Below are 14,137 nucleotides of genomic sequence, written 5' to 3'. Positions count from 1 at the left end.
AGTCCAACTCCATGACCTCGAGTGAGTTTCTTAACCTCTCTGTACCTCGCCTTGCTCACCTAGAAAATAAAGATGACAGCATGTGCTTCAGAGAGTTGTTGTGGGGACTAAACAAGTTAAAATACAAAAGGTACTCTAATACACTAAGGATTCAGCACGGATTAGTAGTTATTAGGATCTCTGACTGCCAAGCAAGAAAAACTTTCTCTATCCATGAGGAATCTTGCCCAATACCCCTGTTCCTCCGTAGTTCTTCTCTGCTTGGGAGTCTCTGTTCCCACCAAGCATCTTTCTTGGCTGGGGGCTACCTGTGAGCAAAGCCCTGGTGTGGGCTGTCTCACACAGACATCCAGTAGCATGGGTGGTGGGCTGCACAAAAGCTGCCTTGCTATGTGTGCAGGAAGTTGTGCAGAAGGCTGTCAAAAGGGCGAGGATGTCTGACTGTGCTCCCCAAGAGAGCCCTCTGGGCACCTCAGGCGCAAAGGTGCCTGAAGAGGTGAGGCCATCCAGAGCCTGCTGGGGAGCCCACGCAGAGGCAGACAAGGCCCCTTTCATGACATCATTCATGAAAAGTTACCTTTCCTGCAACTCCAGAGTTTCTCCAACTAGGCAAAAAATCAGGAATAAAACTATTTTTTTTTTTACTGATATTTGATTATATACCTAGAAAACTCAAGAAACTCTGGAGAAAAAAACACTTTTGGAATTAAGATAATTTTGGTGTAGTGGCTAGATACAAGATAAATATATCGGTAGCTATTCTCTAGTATAGCAATAAATAATGAAAAATATCCATCTTATAATGGAAACACAAAATCATAAAATACCGTAAGCATACGGATGTGGAGAACAGCTCTTTAGTTGATTAGTAACTGACATATATTATATTAACCCCTGTCATCATCCATTCTGCTGGCACTAGGCACATGGTTCTTTCCTAAGTGGTCATCCTTCCATTATATCTGAAGCATGGTAGACTGAGGTTGGAGTCAAGAAAGCACTTTCCTAGCAGAGGGAGGCATTCTATATGAGACCTCCCCCAACAGGGGAGGAAGGGTCAACTTTGGGCCCACTGAGGGTTGTAGAACTCCCTAGGTCAACTGAGGAGGGTCCTAACTGCCCACAGCTGATTTCATCTAAAATTGATGAGTTCGTTGAGCTCCCATGATTGTACCAAGCTTTGTGCTAAGCCCTTTATACGTGTGACAGTATTTAATTTCCTCAGCAGCCCTGCAAGAGAAATATGATTAGCCCCATTTTATAGATGAGAGAAAGTAAGGCACAGAGAGGGCAAGTGACTGACCTGAGGTTACACAGCCTCAGTTATCTCACCTGTGAAATGGGATAATAATGGCACTGACCTTGCTAGGCAGTTGTGAGGATAAAATGAGATAGTGCCTGTGAAAGCTGCTGGCTTAGGGCCAAGCATATAGTAAGGTCCTCGGTTAGCACCTTGCCTTGCCCAGATCTCAGGAGGATCTCCGCTCTTGGGAGCAATTTCCTTCTGCTTTCCTTCCTTCCCAGCCTGCCTCCTGCTCCCTCTGGCCTTCTGACTTCTTCAGCTCCCTCCCTTCCCCCAGCTGAGGTCACATCACCTCCCCCCACCCCCCACCCCTGCCGCCACTTCCATCAGTTATTTCTGAGTTTAGGGCAGGCCTGCCTGGCCCCAGGGGTGGGCGTGGGACAGTGCCACACGCGTTGCATGACGTGGCCAGGCGCCTTCAGTGCGCAGGGAAGGGCAGGCTGCTGCCGTTTGCCAGGTGCTAGGTGAACTGCCTGAGGTGGGGGGACGCCCTTCCCCCTGCTCCAGCTAATCCTCCAGGGTGTGGAGTCTCTGTTCCCTGCTTACTCAGCAGACACTTCCAATCCTGCTCCGATTTGCCCCAGGAGACAACCTAGGAATTTGGGCCTCAAGGCCCCACCCCCTCAGTCCCCCTCCCCAGGTCTGACTTTTTCCAGGGTGCCTGTCCTGCTGCCCTGGCCCTACGCCCCTCCTCTCTGACTCCCACCTCCCGCAGAGAGCAGCCGGGGGACTCCAGACCCTTCCTAAGTGCTTCCTGGGCCTCTGAGCTTCCCAGAGCTCTCTGAGGGCTCATCAGGCCATTCTGTACTCTCTCCCACCCCCAGGAAGCCTCCTAGATCCCCCAGCTGACCAGGCCACTTGAAGAAAAGCATGCAGGGGCCTCAGAACATCGGGGCCACTTGCTCGTTATCCAGGGGACACTCTCAGTTCTGCAGGGCTTGAGAGCCCACTCAGTAGCTCCTGTCTAGGTGTGGCCTGGTGTAGGCAGAGCAGCCCCAGCACTCAGAGCACTGCCCCTCACTTGCTATGTGACCTGGGGTAAGTCACACAGTCTCTCTGGGCCTGCTTCCTGATAATTAGATGAGATAATACCCAGTGAGAGTTTAATCACTGTCAACTTCTACAGTGGCCCGGGAGTAGCCATTGGGTGCTGGGCTTTGCTCGTGTCACATCCCATTTCACACCCAACAGCCTAGCAAGGGGCGGTGATCATTTCCCCTCAGCCTCACAGCCCCTCCCCTGGTGCTGAGAGAGGGACTGTGCGAAGGGTCACAAGAGCTATTGCCTCGCTTATTCCTTCATGCATCTGATGTTCGCGGAGCATCTTGTCATTCCAGGCTGTGCTAGGCACAGGGCGGGGGTGGGGAAGGTGTCCAGGGGAACATGCCCAAGTCCCTGCCCTCATTCTCGATGCCCCCATTCAGGTCCTTCCCCAGCTCTGCCGCAGGGACCTTGGTATAAAAGGCATCCCCAGGCCCCTGGCCTTACAGCCCAGCAGCCCTCCCCAGGGTGAACAAAACTACTCTACGTGGTTCGTGCCCAAGCTATGAGCTGGGCAGAGCAATAAAGGAGGCACCATGCAGGCTCTGCCTCCATGCAGAGAGAACGGAGCCTGGAAAGAGTCCCTGAGCTGGTGGTGACAAGCACAGTGAGGGACAAGAGAAAGACAGGGGCTGGGGACCCAGGTTGGAGATTGGGGAAGGTTTCCCTAAGGAAGTGACCTCAAGGGCTTCTGGGGGTGGGGTGTGGGGCCCCCTGGAAGAGCGTGAGGCTGGCATCTCTGACTTCCTGGCCCTGCCTTCTCCCGCAGCCCCTCACCTGCTCCCTCTGCCCCAGTCCCACCAGGCCCCCCAGCATCCTCCTCCTGCCCCCCTTCCCTGGGGCCTCGGAAACTCATCTCCAAGCACTTTCTGGCTTCTGAGTCTCAGGCTGCTGGGTAGTTGGTAAACAGCTTATTAAGGTGATTAACGCTGCAATTAAAGCTGGAAAAACAGAGACCAGGGTGCTGGCTGGAGCCCCTCCTTCTGCCCCCCCCTCCCTTCTCTCTTCTCCCCTTCCCTTCCGACAGTTGACAGGACACAACACAACCGGCTTAGGCAACCAGACCCTCACCTAGGGTCTTGGAAGCCAGGGGAGGGGCTGGGAGCTGAACCTCAAGGGTCCTTTCTCAGCTGCCCAGAATCCCGCCATTTCACTCCCATTACCCCAGCCTCTGTGCAGCGTGGTGCTGAGGGGGACTGAATTGGGTGGCGTCTCTAAGATCCCTAGTGCCTGGGGTGCCCTCCAGGGAGGGGGCCTCAGAAACAGGGTTGGAGACCATCCTTCTCATCCACCTCCCCAAGCGAGAAGGGCAGGAGCTATTTTCTCCCATAAAAGGGCCTGGAGCTTCCCCCCGACCCCCAAGTGCAAGGTGTGAGGGCATCTTCCAGCGCATCTGAGGGGCTGCGAACAGCCAGACCCTGGTCCGTTTCTGAGCCCAGCATCCAGGAAAGGAGTTAGGGACCCTCTGGCCTGTGCCCGCCTCCCTCCCGCAGTGGCCCTAGCATGACCCACGAGGCTGCTGTTTTCAGGCGCTCCCACAAGCCTCATTCTTCATGGAGTCCTGGAGGGGGAGTCACTCTGCTATTGGAGTATGTTCCCTAGACTCCCATCTTCTTTCGAGGCATAACTCCAATGCCACCTCTCCCCATGATGTCTTCCCAAGCTTCCTTCCCACCCACCCCCAGCTGCCCTGCCCCATTCCTCTGACAGTCCGTCCTGTCCTCCCTGGACTGGGTCACATGTGCCCAGCTGCGGGCCTTTCCAGGGTGGGCCTGCTTCTGGCCCTGGGGCTCCTGGCCCGGGATCTGTGCCTTCCTTCCCCGGGCTTTGGTCATCTGGTGGGCTGCCTCCTAGAGCAGTGCCTGGCATACAGCAGGTGCTCAATAAATACTGGTTGACTTATTCCTTTTCTGAGTGCACCTAGAGAGGGGTGGATCAACCAATGTGGCCAGTGCAGCAGGGGTCGGGGGGCTGAATCTGGGGTGTGGGGAGTTGGATGGGGCAGGAGGCGAGGTGGGTGGGGAGTGAGCCCCGTCTCCCTGTCACCATTGTCAGCAGCCACTTCCATGAGCTGAGTACGACTCACCATCTGCTGGGTACCTTGTTAATCATTTTACTCACATTATCCCATTTAATCCTCTCGACAACGCTGCCAGGTAGGTAGCATTATCCCTACATTACAGGTGAGGAAACTGAGGCTTAGAAAGGTTAAGTGACTTGCCCAAGGTCACACAGCCAATAAAGTGGAGGCAGGATTCAAATCCAGGTCAGCTGACTCCTGACTCCAGTGTGCACATTCCCAACCCCAGCATTAAGCTTTTCCTAGGATCAGCCCTGGGGAAGCAGCCCTCCCCTCTCCAATTCTCCTCCGAGGGATGAACCCAGGAAGGAGGGCTGGGTGGCTGGGGCGGGTGGGGCTGCAGTGGGTCCAGCTCTGGACACTCTGCCCTGGGGCGTCTTAGTAAACTGAGATTCCAAAAAGCCCATTAAGAGCACTCATTCTCCAGACAGACCTGTGTTCAAATCCCAGCATTGCCAAGTATTAGTTAGGTGAACTTGGCAGAGACGGAACCTCTCCAGCCTCAGTTTTCCCATCTGAAAAATGGACACTATACCACCCACCTCCCAAGCTGTTGTGAAGATCACATGCAAAGTCCCTGGCACCAAGTAGGAGTTTAGCAAATGCCAGCTGTTTCTAAGGTTTGGAGAACAGTGACCCTCAGGGCAGACTGGGGTTCCCTAGCACACCCACCTTCTTCCCTGAAGGTCAACATGAGGCAATGGGTGTAGTCAAGAAGCACCTGGCAGAAGAGGGGCTGGACACCCTGCCTGGTCCCACACCCAGGCCCCTGTCCCCATGGGGGCCCGGCCCCCACCAGGGCTGCTGAAGAGGGCGACCTGCCTGGCCTAAAGGTGAGGAGAGGAGGAAGGGGAGGTCAGGGGTGGGGCTGACCCCAGCAGGAGGTCACCTGGGCAGTTAATCCAGCCCGACAGAGCAGGGATGAGCTGGGAGGAATTAGGGAGCTTACAACATCCTTTCATCCCGAAGAAGCTGCCTGCCTGCCCGCCCAGCCTCCCTCCTTCCTTCCTCTCTCTTTCTGCCCTTCTCTTCCCTCTCCCTCCCTTTGCTGGCAGCCCAGCCCTAATAAAATGCAGTGTCTCCAGCAAGTCTGCCCGGCTGCCGCCTCGCTGCTTCTGCCTGCACGCAGCCCTCAAACCAAACTGCTCGGCTCAGCCCCGCCTGGCAGCTGCCACCTTAACCCTTGCCAGCCCGGCTGGCTGGCGGCGTCTGTGGGCTGGAGGCCCTCCTCCCTCCCGCCTCCCTGGAGCGTGGGGGGAGGGAAGGGCCTGCCTTTGAGAGGGAGCAGGATGGAGGGGGGCTGGGTGCCCCCAGCTCTGGAGCCCTGCCAGGAGAACCCCTCATCTCCATGGCTGTGACTGTGTCCCAAGTCCCTTCGTGAGCCTGAGACCCACTCTGTCTGCCTTCTCCTCCTTATGCGGCTTTGCGCCTCGCAACAGCCCAGCCAACAGGGTGGGGATTGTTATCCCCATTGACAGATGAGGAAACTGAGGGCCTGACAGGGAGGTTCCAGGCTGAGCTGGGTCACCTCGGCTGCTGGGTGGCGTTGCTGATTTTCTATCCAACTTTTTCCATCACGGGGAGTTTCCTCTGCCTGTGCGCGCGCACGTGTGTGTGTGTGTGTGTGTGTGTGTGTTTGCGTGTGTGTGAGTGACACCGGGTGACTTGAGTGTCTGTGCCACCTATGTGTTGGGGAGCCTATATCTCTTGGGCGTTAAGGCTCTGGCTTTGCAGCTTGTGTGATGCTAGTGTGTCTCAGGTGTGTGTTCCTGTCTACAGCTGTGCCTGCAGATGACGACACATTGGCCTCAGACGGGAGCCCACGTGTGTGTGACAATGGAGAGATATTGTTCTGTGTCTTGGTTCGTGTGTACAAAAGAGGGAGGTAGCTTCACAGGTGTGTGCACACATTCGCGCTGTCTCCCATCTGTGCCAGGATGTGTCACTCGCACACACCTCCGTTCATTCAGCCACCTCCAGCTCTCGGTCTCCAGAGCTTTGGGGTTGAGCACCTAGGAGAGGAGGGTGGTGACAGCTAACCAGGCTCTGAGTCAGGGCCTGAGCCCTCCCCAAGAAGGTAAACACAGAGCCTCCCCACCCCCACCATCTCCCGGCCTGGATCCCAGTGGCCCAGGTCCCTGTCAGCTGAGGGAGCAGCGGTGTCCCTGTGCTCCACCCTCACCCCAAGCTGGAAGGGGCAGACAGGAGGGTGAGGGGCCGGGAGTGCCTGGGCGTGGAGGCAGGGGGTTTACATGCGTGTGCAAGCACGTCTGTATGTGAGCTCAAGATCAAAGAGGAGCTCGGAGGTCACCCGGCGGCGGCACTGCCCAGGGAGCCGGCTGACGGGGAACGCCACGCCACCAAGCAGAGTGGAGTCAGGGAGGCCACGGCTGGGAGCCTCTCACCCAGACCTGCCCAGATTGGGGGCAGCCATGGGGTCAGGAGCACCTACCACCAGGGCCAGGCCTAGCCCACATCTCCGCAGTGGGTTCCCTGGGACTCTGTGTCCCTAGGAGCCCCTCAAGGCTCAGAGGTCCCTCCCCACCAAAGACCTTTCCTGACTCCCAGGCCCTCCCCGAAAGAGCTGTCTGCCACCGGCCTCCAGTTCACAGAGCTCAGTGATTATTTGCTTCTTTTTTATTAACATTATATATAAAGATGGGTCCAGTAAGAAAGCAGGAATGAGAAGGCTGGGAGGGGATGGGAGATGGCTTTGTTCCTGTCCCCCTGGGTGGGACTCTTCAAGACCCACCGTGTCTCTCCTGGCTCCTGCACCTCCCACGAAACCCAAATGCAGCCAGAGCCCACACCGCTCTCTCTCAGCTCACAGCACACAGGGAGATGCGTCCAGGAGGACCGGGGTCACATAAATAGGAAACCACAGCAGGGAGGAGGCTGCTTCTCTCTGTTGCTCTTAAAAAAAAATACATTTCTATATATCACTATGGTCTTCTACCTCTCCTTTTCTTGATGCTTTACCACATCAGGGGTGGAGGAAAGTTAGCTTTGGGGGGATGTCTGGGTCAGGGAGGTGGGGGCAGTGCCATCAGCCCTCCAGGCAGCCACCCCTTACCCCGAAAGGCACGAATGAACCCTCCCCTCCTATCCTGCGCATGTCGCTGGACGTTCTCTAGCTCGGGAGCGATCTGTTTCCAAGGCCACTGGAAAGGGGGTGTTGGGGGTTTGTCTTGCCTGGTATGTCTCCTTGGAGATGTGGGGTTTGGCGCCAAAACTGCCAACTTACTGGGGGAGGGGAGGGGGTGAGGTTGGGGGGCAGGGGCAGAATGGAGATGCCCGCGCAAGGGGAGATTTGGTCCTATCTGTTAACAATGCCCTTTGTTTTCCTAGTTTTCAACAGCTTTTAAAACCAAAGTTGTGCAAAGTCCTGTACATGGAAGAAGAAATAGGTCCTTAGGAAAAACATCTGAGACCCACCCCTCCTTCTCTCCGGACAGAAGGCGAGAGAGGAGAGAGATGGCTCCTTTAGTTCTTTCCTCTTAAACCACAAATATTAAAAGATTCCCTCACTTTGGGGGTTTCTTTGGTTTAACCCTCAAATCTTAAATGAGGGCTAGAAGTGCAGGGTGGGGGCTAGTTCAGGTCGCCACCCTGAGTCCCAGTCACGACATCCGATGTCTTTTTGGCAGAGGGGCCACTCAAGCAGGGGGAGGCCACAGGTGGAACCAGGCCTGACAGGTTGTAGGATCCGGAGTGCCTGGTGCCCCGGCCCAGACTGGACCTGCAAACCCTTCACAGTCCCCCTGTCCCCACGGTCTCCGGTCTGGGAACAGGTACTGAGTTTTAGAAGCTGGAAGGTGATGAGCCATTGAAAGCCAATCCAGGCTCCTGGAGCAGAAGGGGGACAGATGTCCCCACTGGGGTAGAATGCTCCAACATCTGGAGGGGCACCCCAGTGTCTAGGAAGGGGGAGGGAGGTTCAGGGGACATCCTTGGTCCATGCAAATTTCATCTGGAAGCTCTTGAGTCCCTGGAAGAAGGGGCAGGAAGGAGGGAAAGGGGGCGCCCTTCCCCTGTGCTCCTCGATTATTCCTGAGTGTCAGCTAGGACGGAGGCGCCTCTTGCCTGGTCCCGGGGTCCTTCGTTGGGGGTTACAGGCCAGGTGGGTGCTCAGTACACAGCCCCGGGGTTGGGCGGGGGCCCGGGGGAGGCGTGGTGCAGGGTGGCCGGCTGAGGCGGCTGCTGCTGTAAGTGGGGTCCACTCAGGTTCTGTGCGTGGTACCAGGAGTTGGTGGGGTCGTCCAGGTAGCTGGGGGAGGCGCTGTAGGGGAGCGGAGGGGGCAGCTGGCTGCGGGCAGGGGCTGGAGTGGAGTGGGAGGAGGTGTCCCAGAGGGCAGGTGACGGTGGTGAGTTGCAGGCCATGGAGTCGCTGTTGTTGGGACTGTGCTCCAGAGGCACCTCCCCGTTCTTGTAGAGCTTCTTGAACTTGGAGCGTCGGTTCTGGAACCAGATTTTCACCTGGGCCGGAAAAGAGAAGGGTAGCTGGTTAGCCTCACAGAATGCTGAGGAAGAACTCCCAAGAGGAACCCAGCCCGGAGAAGACAAGGCCAGCACCCAGTTTCACACAAGCACCAGGCAAAACCCAGGTGTCCTGACTGCCCCATGCCTGTCTTCCTTCAATTCGGGAGAGAACCGTGGCTAGGAATATGCGACCAAATGGGTGCAATTTCTGCTCTGCCACTTACTAGGTGTGACCTTGGGCAAGTTACTTAACCTCTCTGGTTCTTGCCTTCTTCTCATCTGCAAAAGGAGGATGAGGATGAGGACTGAACTATTGCCTCCCCAACAGGGTCATTCCGAGGCTTAAATAAGCTACGACATAGAAGAAACTTAAGGTTGCCGGTATGCAGTAAGCACTCAATAGAAGCAGTCCAGGTGGAGACGGGCAGTCTGTGGCACTTGGTTCACACTAGATACCCAGAAGCGGAGGCGCACAGGTACACAGAGACAAACACACCCACATCCGCATCTCCCTACTCAGCAACGCACCCAACACAGCCTCACACAGACACCAGGCTAAGACTGCAAAGACACACACATACACAGACCCACCCAGATAAACACCCACAGACACGAGCACCCAGGTTCACACGCTCGGGCATGGACAAGTCCTCCTGGGCTCCAGCTTGGGAATGGGGGTGACCTGAGGACTCAGGAGCAGATGAGCCATGATTCCCCAAATTTCCCTTGGGGTATCACCCCCCTCCCCCAGCCACTCCCCACCCCATGACTGGTACAAACAATGAATCAGCTCCTCACCAGGTGACCCAGATTCCCAGGGCCTGGTCCCCACGCAGCCAGCCACAGCCACAACGGGAGGCCGCCTGTCAACACCTGCAGGGAGCCAGGCATCTGCCACTCCTCCCCTGAGCAGTGACAGGCTGCTGGGGGCTTTAGGGACAGACTGAGGGTGGGGGTGGGCCTCCCATTTTTGAGTCCCCATCTCCTGGGGGAACTGGTAGGGAACTTCTCCTCCTAGCTCCTGGCAGAGGCCAGGGTGCAGCGTTTGGGTGCTGAGCAGGAATGTGGTATTTTGATGAAAGCACGCATTTTTGTACATCCACTCACCAGGGTGCACAGTCACACACATGTGCTCCCATCTTTATACACAATGACCCTTGAAGGATCGCACTCCCTATGGAAGCATCCTCTCCTGCGTGCAGACCCGCAGCATGCGTGCAAACTCGTACCCTACGTATACATGTAGTGCATACCTAGCCTGGAGGGGAAGCATGAGGTGGACTTCTGCTAAGTGACCAGCACTGCAGGGGGACTTGGGAGCTGGGGATCCTGGGGTAGAGAAGGAGGGCACCTCTCCCTGTGACAGACATACACAGTTGCACGGGTTCACAACTATGTACACTTGTACTCGTGCTAACGCACAACTTTCTGGCAGAAGTTGAGACTTGCAGGCCCGCATTCCCACAGACAAGAGTTCCAGGAGCTTGCAGGGCCATTAAAAGGCCAGCCAGGCTCCGCAGCGACTGGGGAACCCGGAGTTCCCGCGCGCCCCCAGCCGGCCCCCGCGGCCCTCGACCGACCCACACCAACCTGTGTCTGCGTGAGGCCCAGCTGCGCAGCCAGCTCGGCGCGCTCGGGCAGCGCCAGGTACTGGGCCTTCTGGAAGCGGCGCTGCAGGGCGGCCAGCTGGTAGCTGGAGTAGATCGTGCGCGGCTTTCGGACCTTCTTGGGCTTCCCGTTCACCATGCGCACTTCAGCTTCCGGCTCCTCCTTCACCGACACTGCGGGAACGAACCGGGCGGGGGCGGGGGGCCGCTCAGCCTAGGCTGCGACTCGGCGCCCGCCAGGGCCCCGGGGAACGCCCTCCCTCCGGCCCACCGACTCGCTCCGGGATTTCCAGGCTGCGCGCTCCGCCGCCCGAGGCCCAGGAGGGAGCCAAGGCGACAGATCAGGAGCCGGCGGCCGCCCGCGACGCGGCGCTCCCAGCTCCGCGCCCGGCCCCCGGAGCGCGGTCCCCAGCGCCAGCCACCGCCGGGCGAGGACCCGCGCGGCTTTGCTCACGACGCCTTCCCGGCTGGCCGCCCAGCCTCGCGGCCCCTCGCCACCGTCTGCTGGCGTCTCAGCCCCCCCTTGTCGGCGTTGTTCTCTCGCTCTTCCCGCCCCCCTCTTTGACCTTTTTATTTTAGAGTAGTTTTAGATTTTCAGAAAGTTGCAAGGATAGTACAGATTCTCTTTCTTTATTTTTCTTTCTTTCACCTCCTTCCTTCCTTCTTTCCTTCCTTCCTTTCCTCTCTTTCTTCCGTCCTTTCTCTCACTCAGTCTTTTTCTCTCTTGCTGTCTCCACCTTTCTCTTGTTCGGCTTCTCTGCCTCTCGATCGCTGCTTCCCCCCATTTTCCCGTGACTTTGGTGGATCTTTTTCCATGTCCCCCTCACTACTCCGCGTCTCCCCATCTCCCATCCGAAGGAGGGTCCCTAGAGCTTCCAGTTCTCTGCAACTCGATCTGAAGTGCCCGCAAAATCACCTGGATTAGGAGGTTCCCTGACAATCCACCGCCCTCTCCTTCCTCTCCAGCTCGCCCGGATCCTCACCCGAGATCGCGGCGCACAGCGCGCACCGTGCCCCAAACGCTCGCAGTCTCGGGGCTGGAAGGTCGCCTGGCCCCTCTAGGGGTCATCTCGCCCACCCCCTCTAACTCCAGGCAGTACTTTTCGTACCCTCAAGGCTTCCCTAGATTTCAGCTTATATTCCTCACCTTTCTCTCCCTCGGGAACCTTCCAGTGTCCCCCACCCTCCGGGCGACCCCCCTGGTCCTGACCTGGGTCCTGGGCGGGCAGCGGCTGCTCCCGGTAGGCTCCGTATTGCCGGTAGGAGGCTCCGTAGGTATATTCCGACTTGGGCGAGTAAGCGCCGGTGCCTGCAAGCCCATTGAGATTGAACTGGTGGTGGTAGGTGTAGGGGTTCACCGTCTGGCCGTAGGGCTGGCCCGAGTAGTAGTCGTGCTGGGGAGCGCTGTAGTAGCCCAGGTCAGTGACAGAAGACTCGGGCAGGGTGGGCGAGTCCTTGGAGCCCGCATGGCAGCTAAGCGAGCTGGAGATATCGGTGAGGATGCTGCTGAGCTTGCGATCGAAGGAGCCACTCATCCTGGTGGGCGCTGCACCTCCCTGGGGCTGGCCTCCGCGGAGCAGCGCCGACGCCGACCGGAGCGCAGGGGAGGCGGAGGAGACAAGGCAGGGGTGTGTGTCCAGAGGGCGAGGGGAGGGCCCGGCCGCGTCTCGGGGGAGGCGGAGGCGGAGGGGGTTTACACCATCGCCGCCGGCCGGCGGTCGCTGCACGCCTCTCCTCGCGTCCCAAGCCACAGTCAAATGCTGCCTGCTCCGCCCGGCCGGCCGGTTATAGACTCAATACTGGAGTCGAAGAGGGAGGCTCCTGCGCGCTGATTGGCCGCGAGTCTTGCCTTCCAGGCAAAACATGCTCTCGCGCTCTCGCTCGCTCTCCCTCTCCCCGCGCTCTCCCCTCCCTCTTCTCTCTCCCTCAGCCTTTGTTGTTATCCAAAACTCACACACACACACACACACACACACACACACACACGCCCCTCGCTGCTCTCCTGTCGCTCCAGCAAAGCCCCCAGGATCTGTCAGTCTGTCTGTTTCCCTGGCTGGGGATGGGAGGTGGGCTTAGGTGGGCTGAGGAGGGAGGGGAATTTGCCCATTGGGTGTTTGTGGAAGGAGGTAGTCTGAGTTGGTGTGTGTGTGTGTGTGTGTGTGGTATGCAAATGACAGACGAATGTGCCCAACGTGATGAGGACTCAGGGCCCAAGAAAATGTTTTAATTTCTCTTAAGTCAGAAGAAAAGAAAAACAATTTTTAGGTGGGAGAAAATGTTTGACTATATGATATTTGTCTTTGTAGCAATGTAGTTATAAAATGTAATTAAAAAAAAATTTTTTTTTATGGAGGAAGGGGCCCACCAGGCAAAAGTGCCTTGGGTCTATGAAAGACGCAATTTGGCCCTGGGGTGACCCTACAGGGCGGGGGGTGCGGGGGCGGGCAGGAAAATGTGGATTTAGGGGCTGATGGGAAGGGTGGGGTGTACAGCCTGTTTGGTGATGCCAGAACTATCTCCAAAACTGTAAGTGTGCAGTTTTAGAGGTGGCCCAGGCTTGCTGGGGGGAGCGAGGGACCTGGAGTCCCCATGAGGTTGGGTGGGACACAGGCTGGCTCTATGGCTCTGTGCCCCCACACTTCTGGGGGCAGATTCTATCATGGGACAGCACTGGGGAAGGTGGACATTGTTAGGGATCAGGTGCCTGAGATGGGTGTCCTTGGGGTGTGTAATGTGCGGGTTTCGTGTGTTCCACGGTACACACAGATGTGTGTGAGTGCAGGGGTGAGTGAGTGAGAAAGTGGCGGTGTGTGCAGGGCCGTGCAGGGCCATCTCTGTGTGAATGTGTAGTTGTATGCAGGTGCCTAGAGACCTCTCAGTACCTTCCCAATCCCCAGGGGGGCTGGGAGCGGTGATGCTCCATTCAGCTCCTTCCCCTACAAAAGTCCTGAGTAACTGCCTCCCCTCCTTGGGGACTCCCCAGCCCCCCAGCTCCTAGTTCTGTCTAACCCCCAAGGCCAGGCCCGGAGGTCATCCTAGCCGTTGCCGACGCCTAGCTGATATCTCCATTCCACCCGCAATTCTGCTCTTCGCCTTTCTTTGGGGGAGGGAGGGCTCCACCAAACTCAGTTCCTAGCCCGCCCCTTCCAAGCGCCTGTCCCCTTGCCCTGCCTAGCCGGGAGAACGCGACGAGGACACGCGGTGCCAGCGCGCCACCTAGTGGTCACTCCTGGGCTCTGCAAGCCCGGCGCCTCGCCAAGCCCCAGGGAGGGTCTCCGTAGACACCGCCAGGCAGAGAAGTGTGCAAGGGGCTCTGTGTCCCCTTTCAAAGTCAGACACCTCCGCGCCAGCAGGCTGCCGGGGGCTCCAAGGGCTTTGAGAGCTGCAGTCGGCAGAAACAGAGGGCACAGCCCGCGGGCCGAGGGGCAGGGGTGGATGCCCGCCCGGTCCGGGCCGCTCCCCGAGGCCGCCGCGTGGGAAAGGTGGGGGCGGGGGCGGGCGAGGGGAGCGCTATCTGTCTGTCTATCTCCGCGTCCCCCCAGCGCCCATGGCCCGCCGCTCCGAGCCCGTGGCGGGGCGAGTTGCCACCCGCTCTGGGTGCCCTCTGTTCTGCTGCCAAGAGGGCGC

The 14,137-nt window shown here is 57.9% G+C and overlaps 1 protein-coding gene across 1 annotated transcript; it reads right to left on the bottom strand.

Moving 5' to 3' along the window:
- Positions 1 to 7,046: 7,046 nt before the first annotated feature.
- DLX3 (distal-less homeobox 3) lies at positions 7,047 to 12,272 on the bottom strand. Its single transcript, XM_069481227.1, has 3 exons — positions 11,721 to 12,272; positions 10,494 to 10,684; positions 7,047 to 8,900 (listed from the first exon to the last, which is right to left on the bottom strand). The coding sequence occupies exons 1-3, from the start codon at positions 12,043 to 12,045 to the stop codon at positions 8,553 to 8,555; spliced, it is 864 nt and encodes a 287-aa protein (XP_069337328.1). The 5' UTR covers positions 12,046 to 12,272; the 3' UTR covers positions 7,047 to 8,552.
- Positions 12,273 to 14,137: the final 1,865 nt, after the last annotated feature.

Source organism: Eulemur rufifrons, chromosome 9 (genome assembly GCF_041146395.1).
Source record: "Eulemur rufifrons isolate Redbay chromosome 9, OSU_ERuf_1, whole genome shotgun sequence".
NCBI lineage: Eukaryota > Metazoa > Chordata > Mammalia > Primates > Lemuridae > Eulemur > Eulemur rufifrons.
Note: the sequence above shows the minus strand (reverse complement) of the source record. Positions and strands in the feature narration are given on the sequence as shown.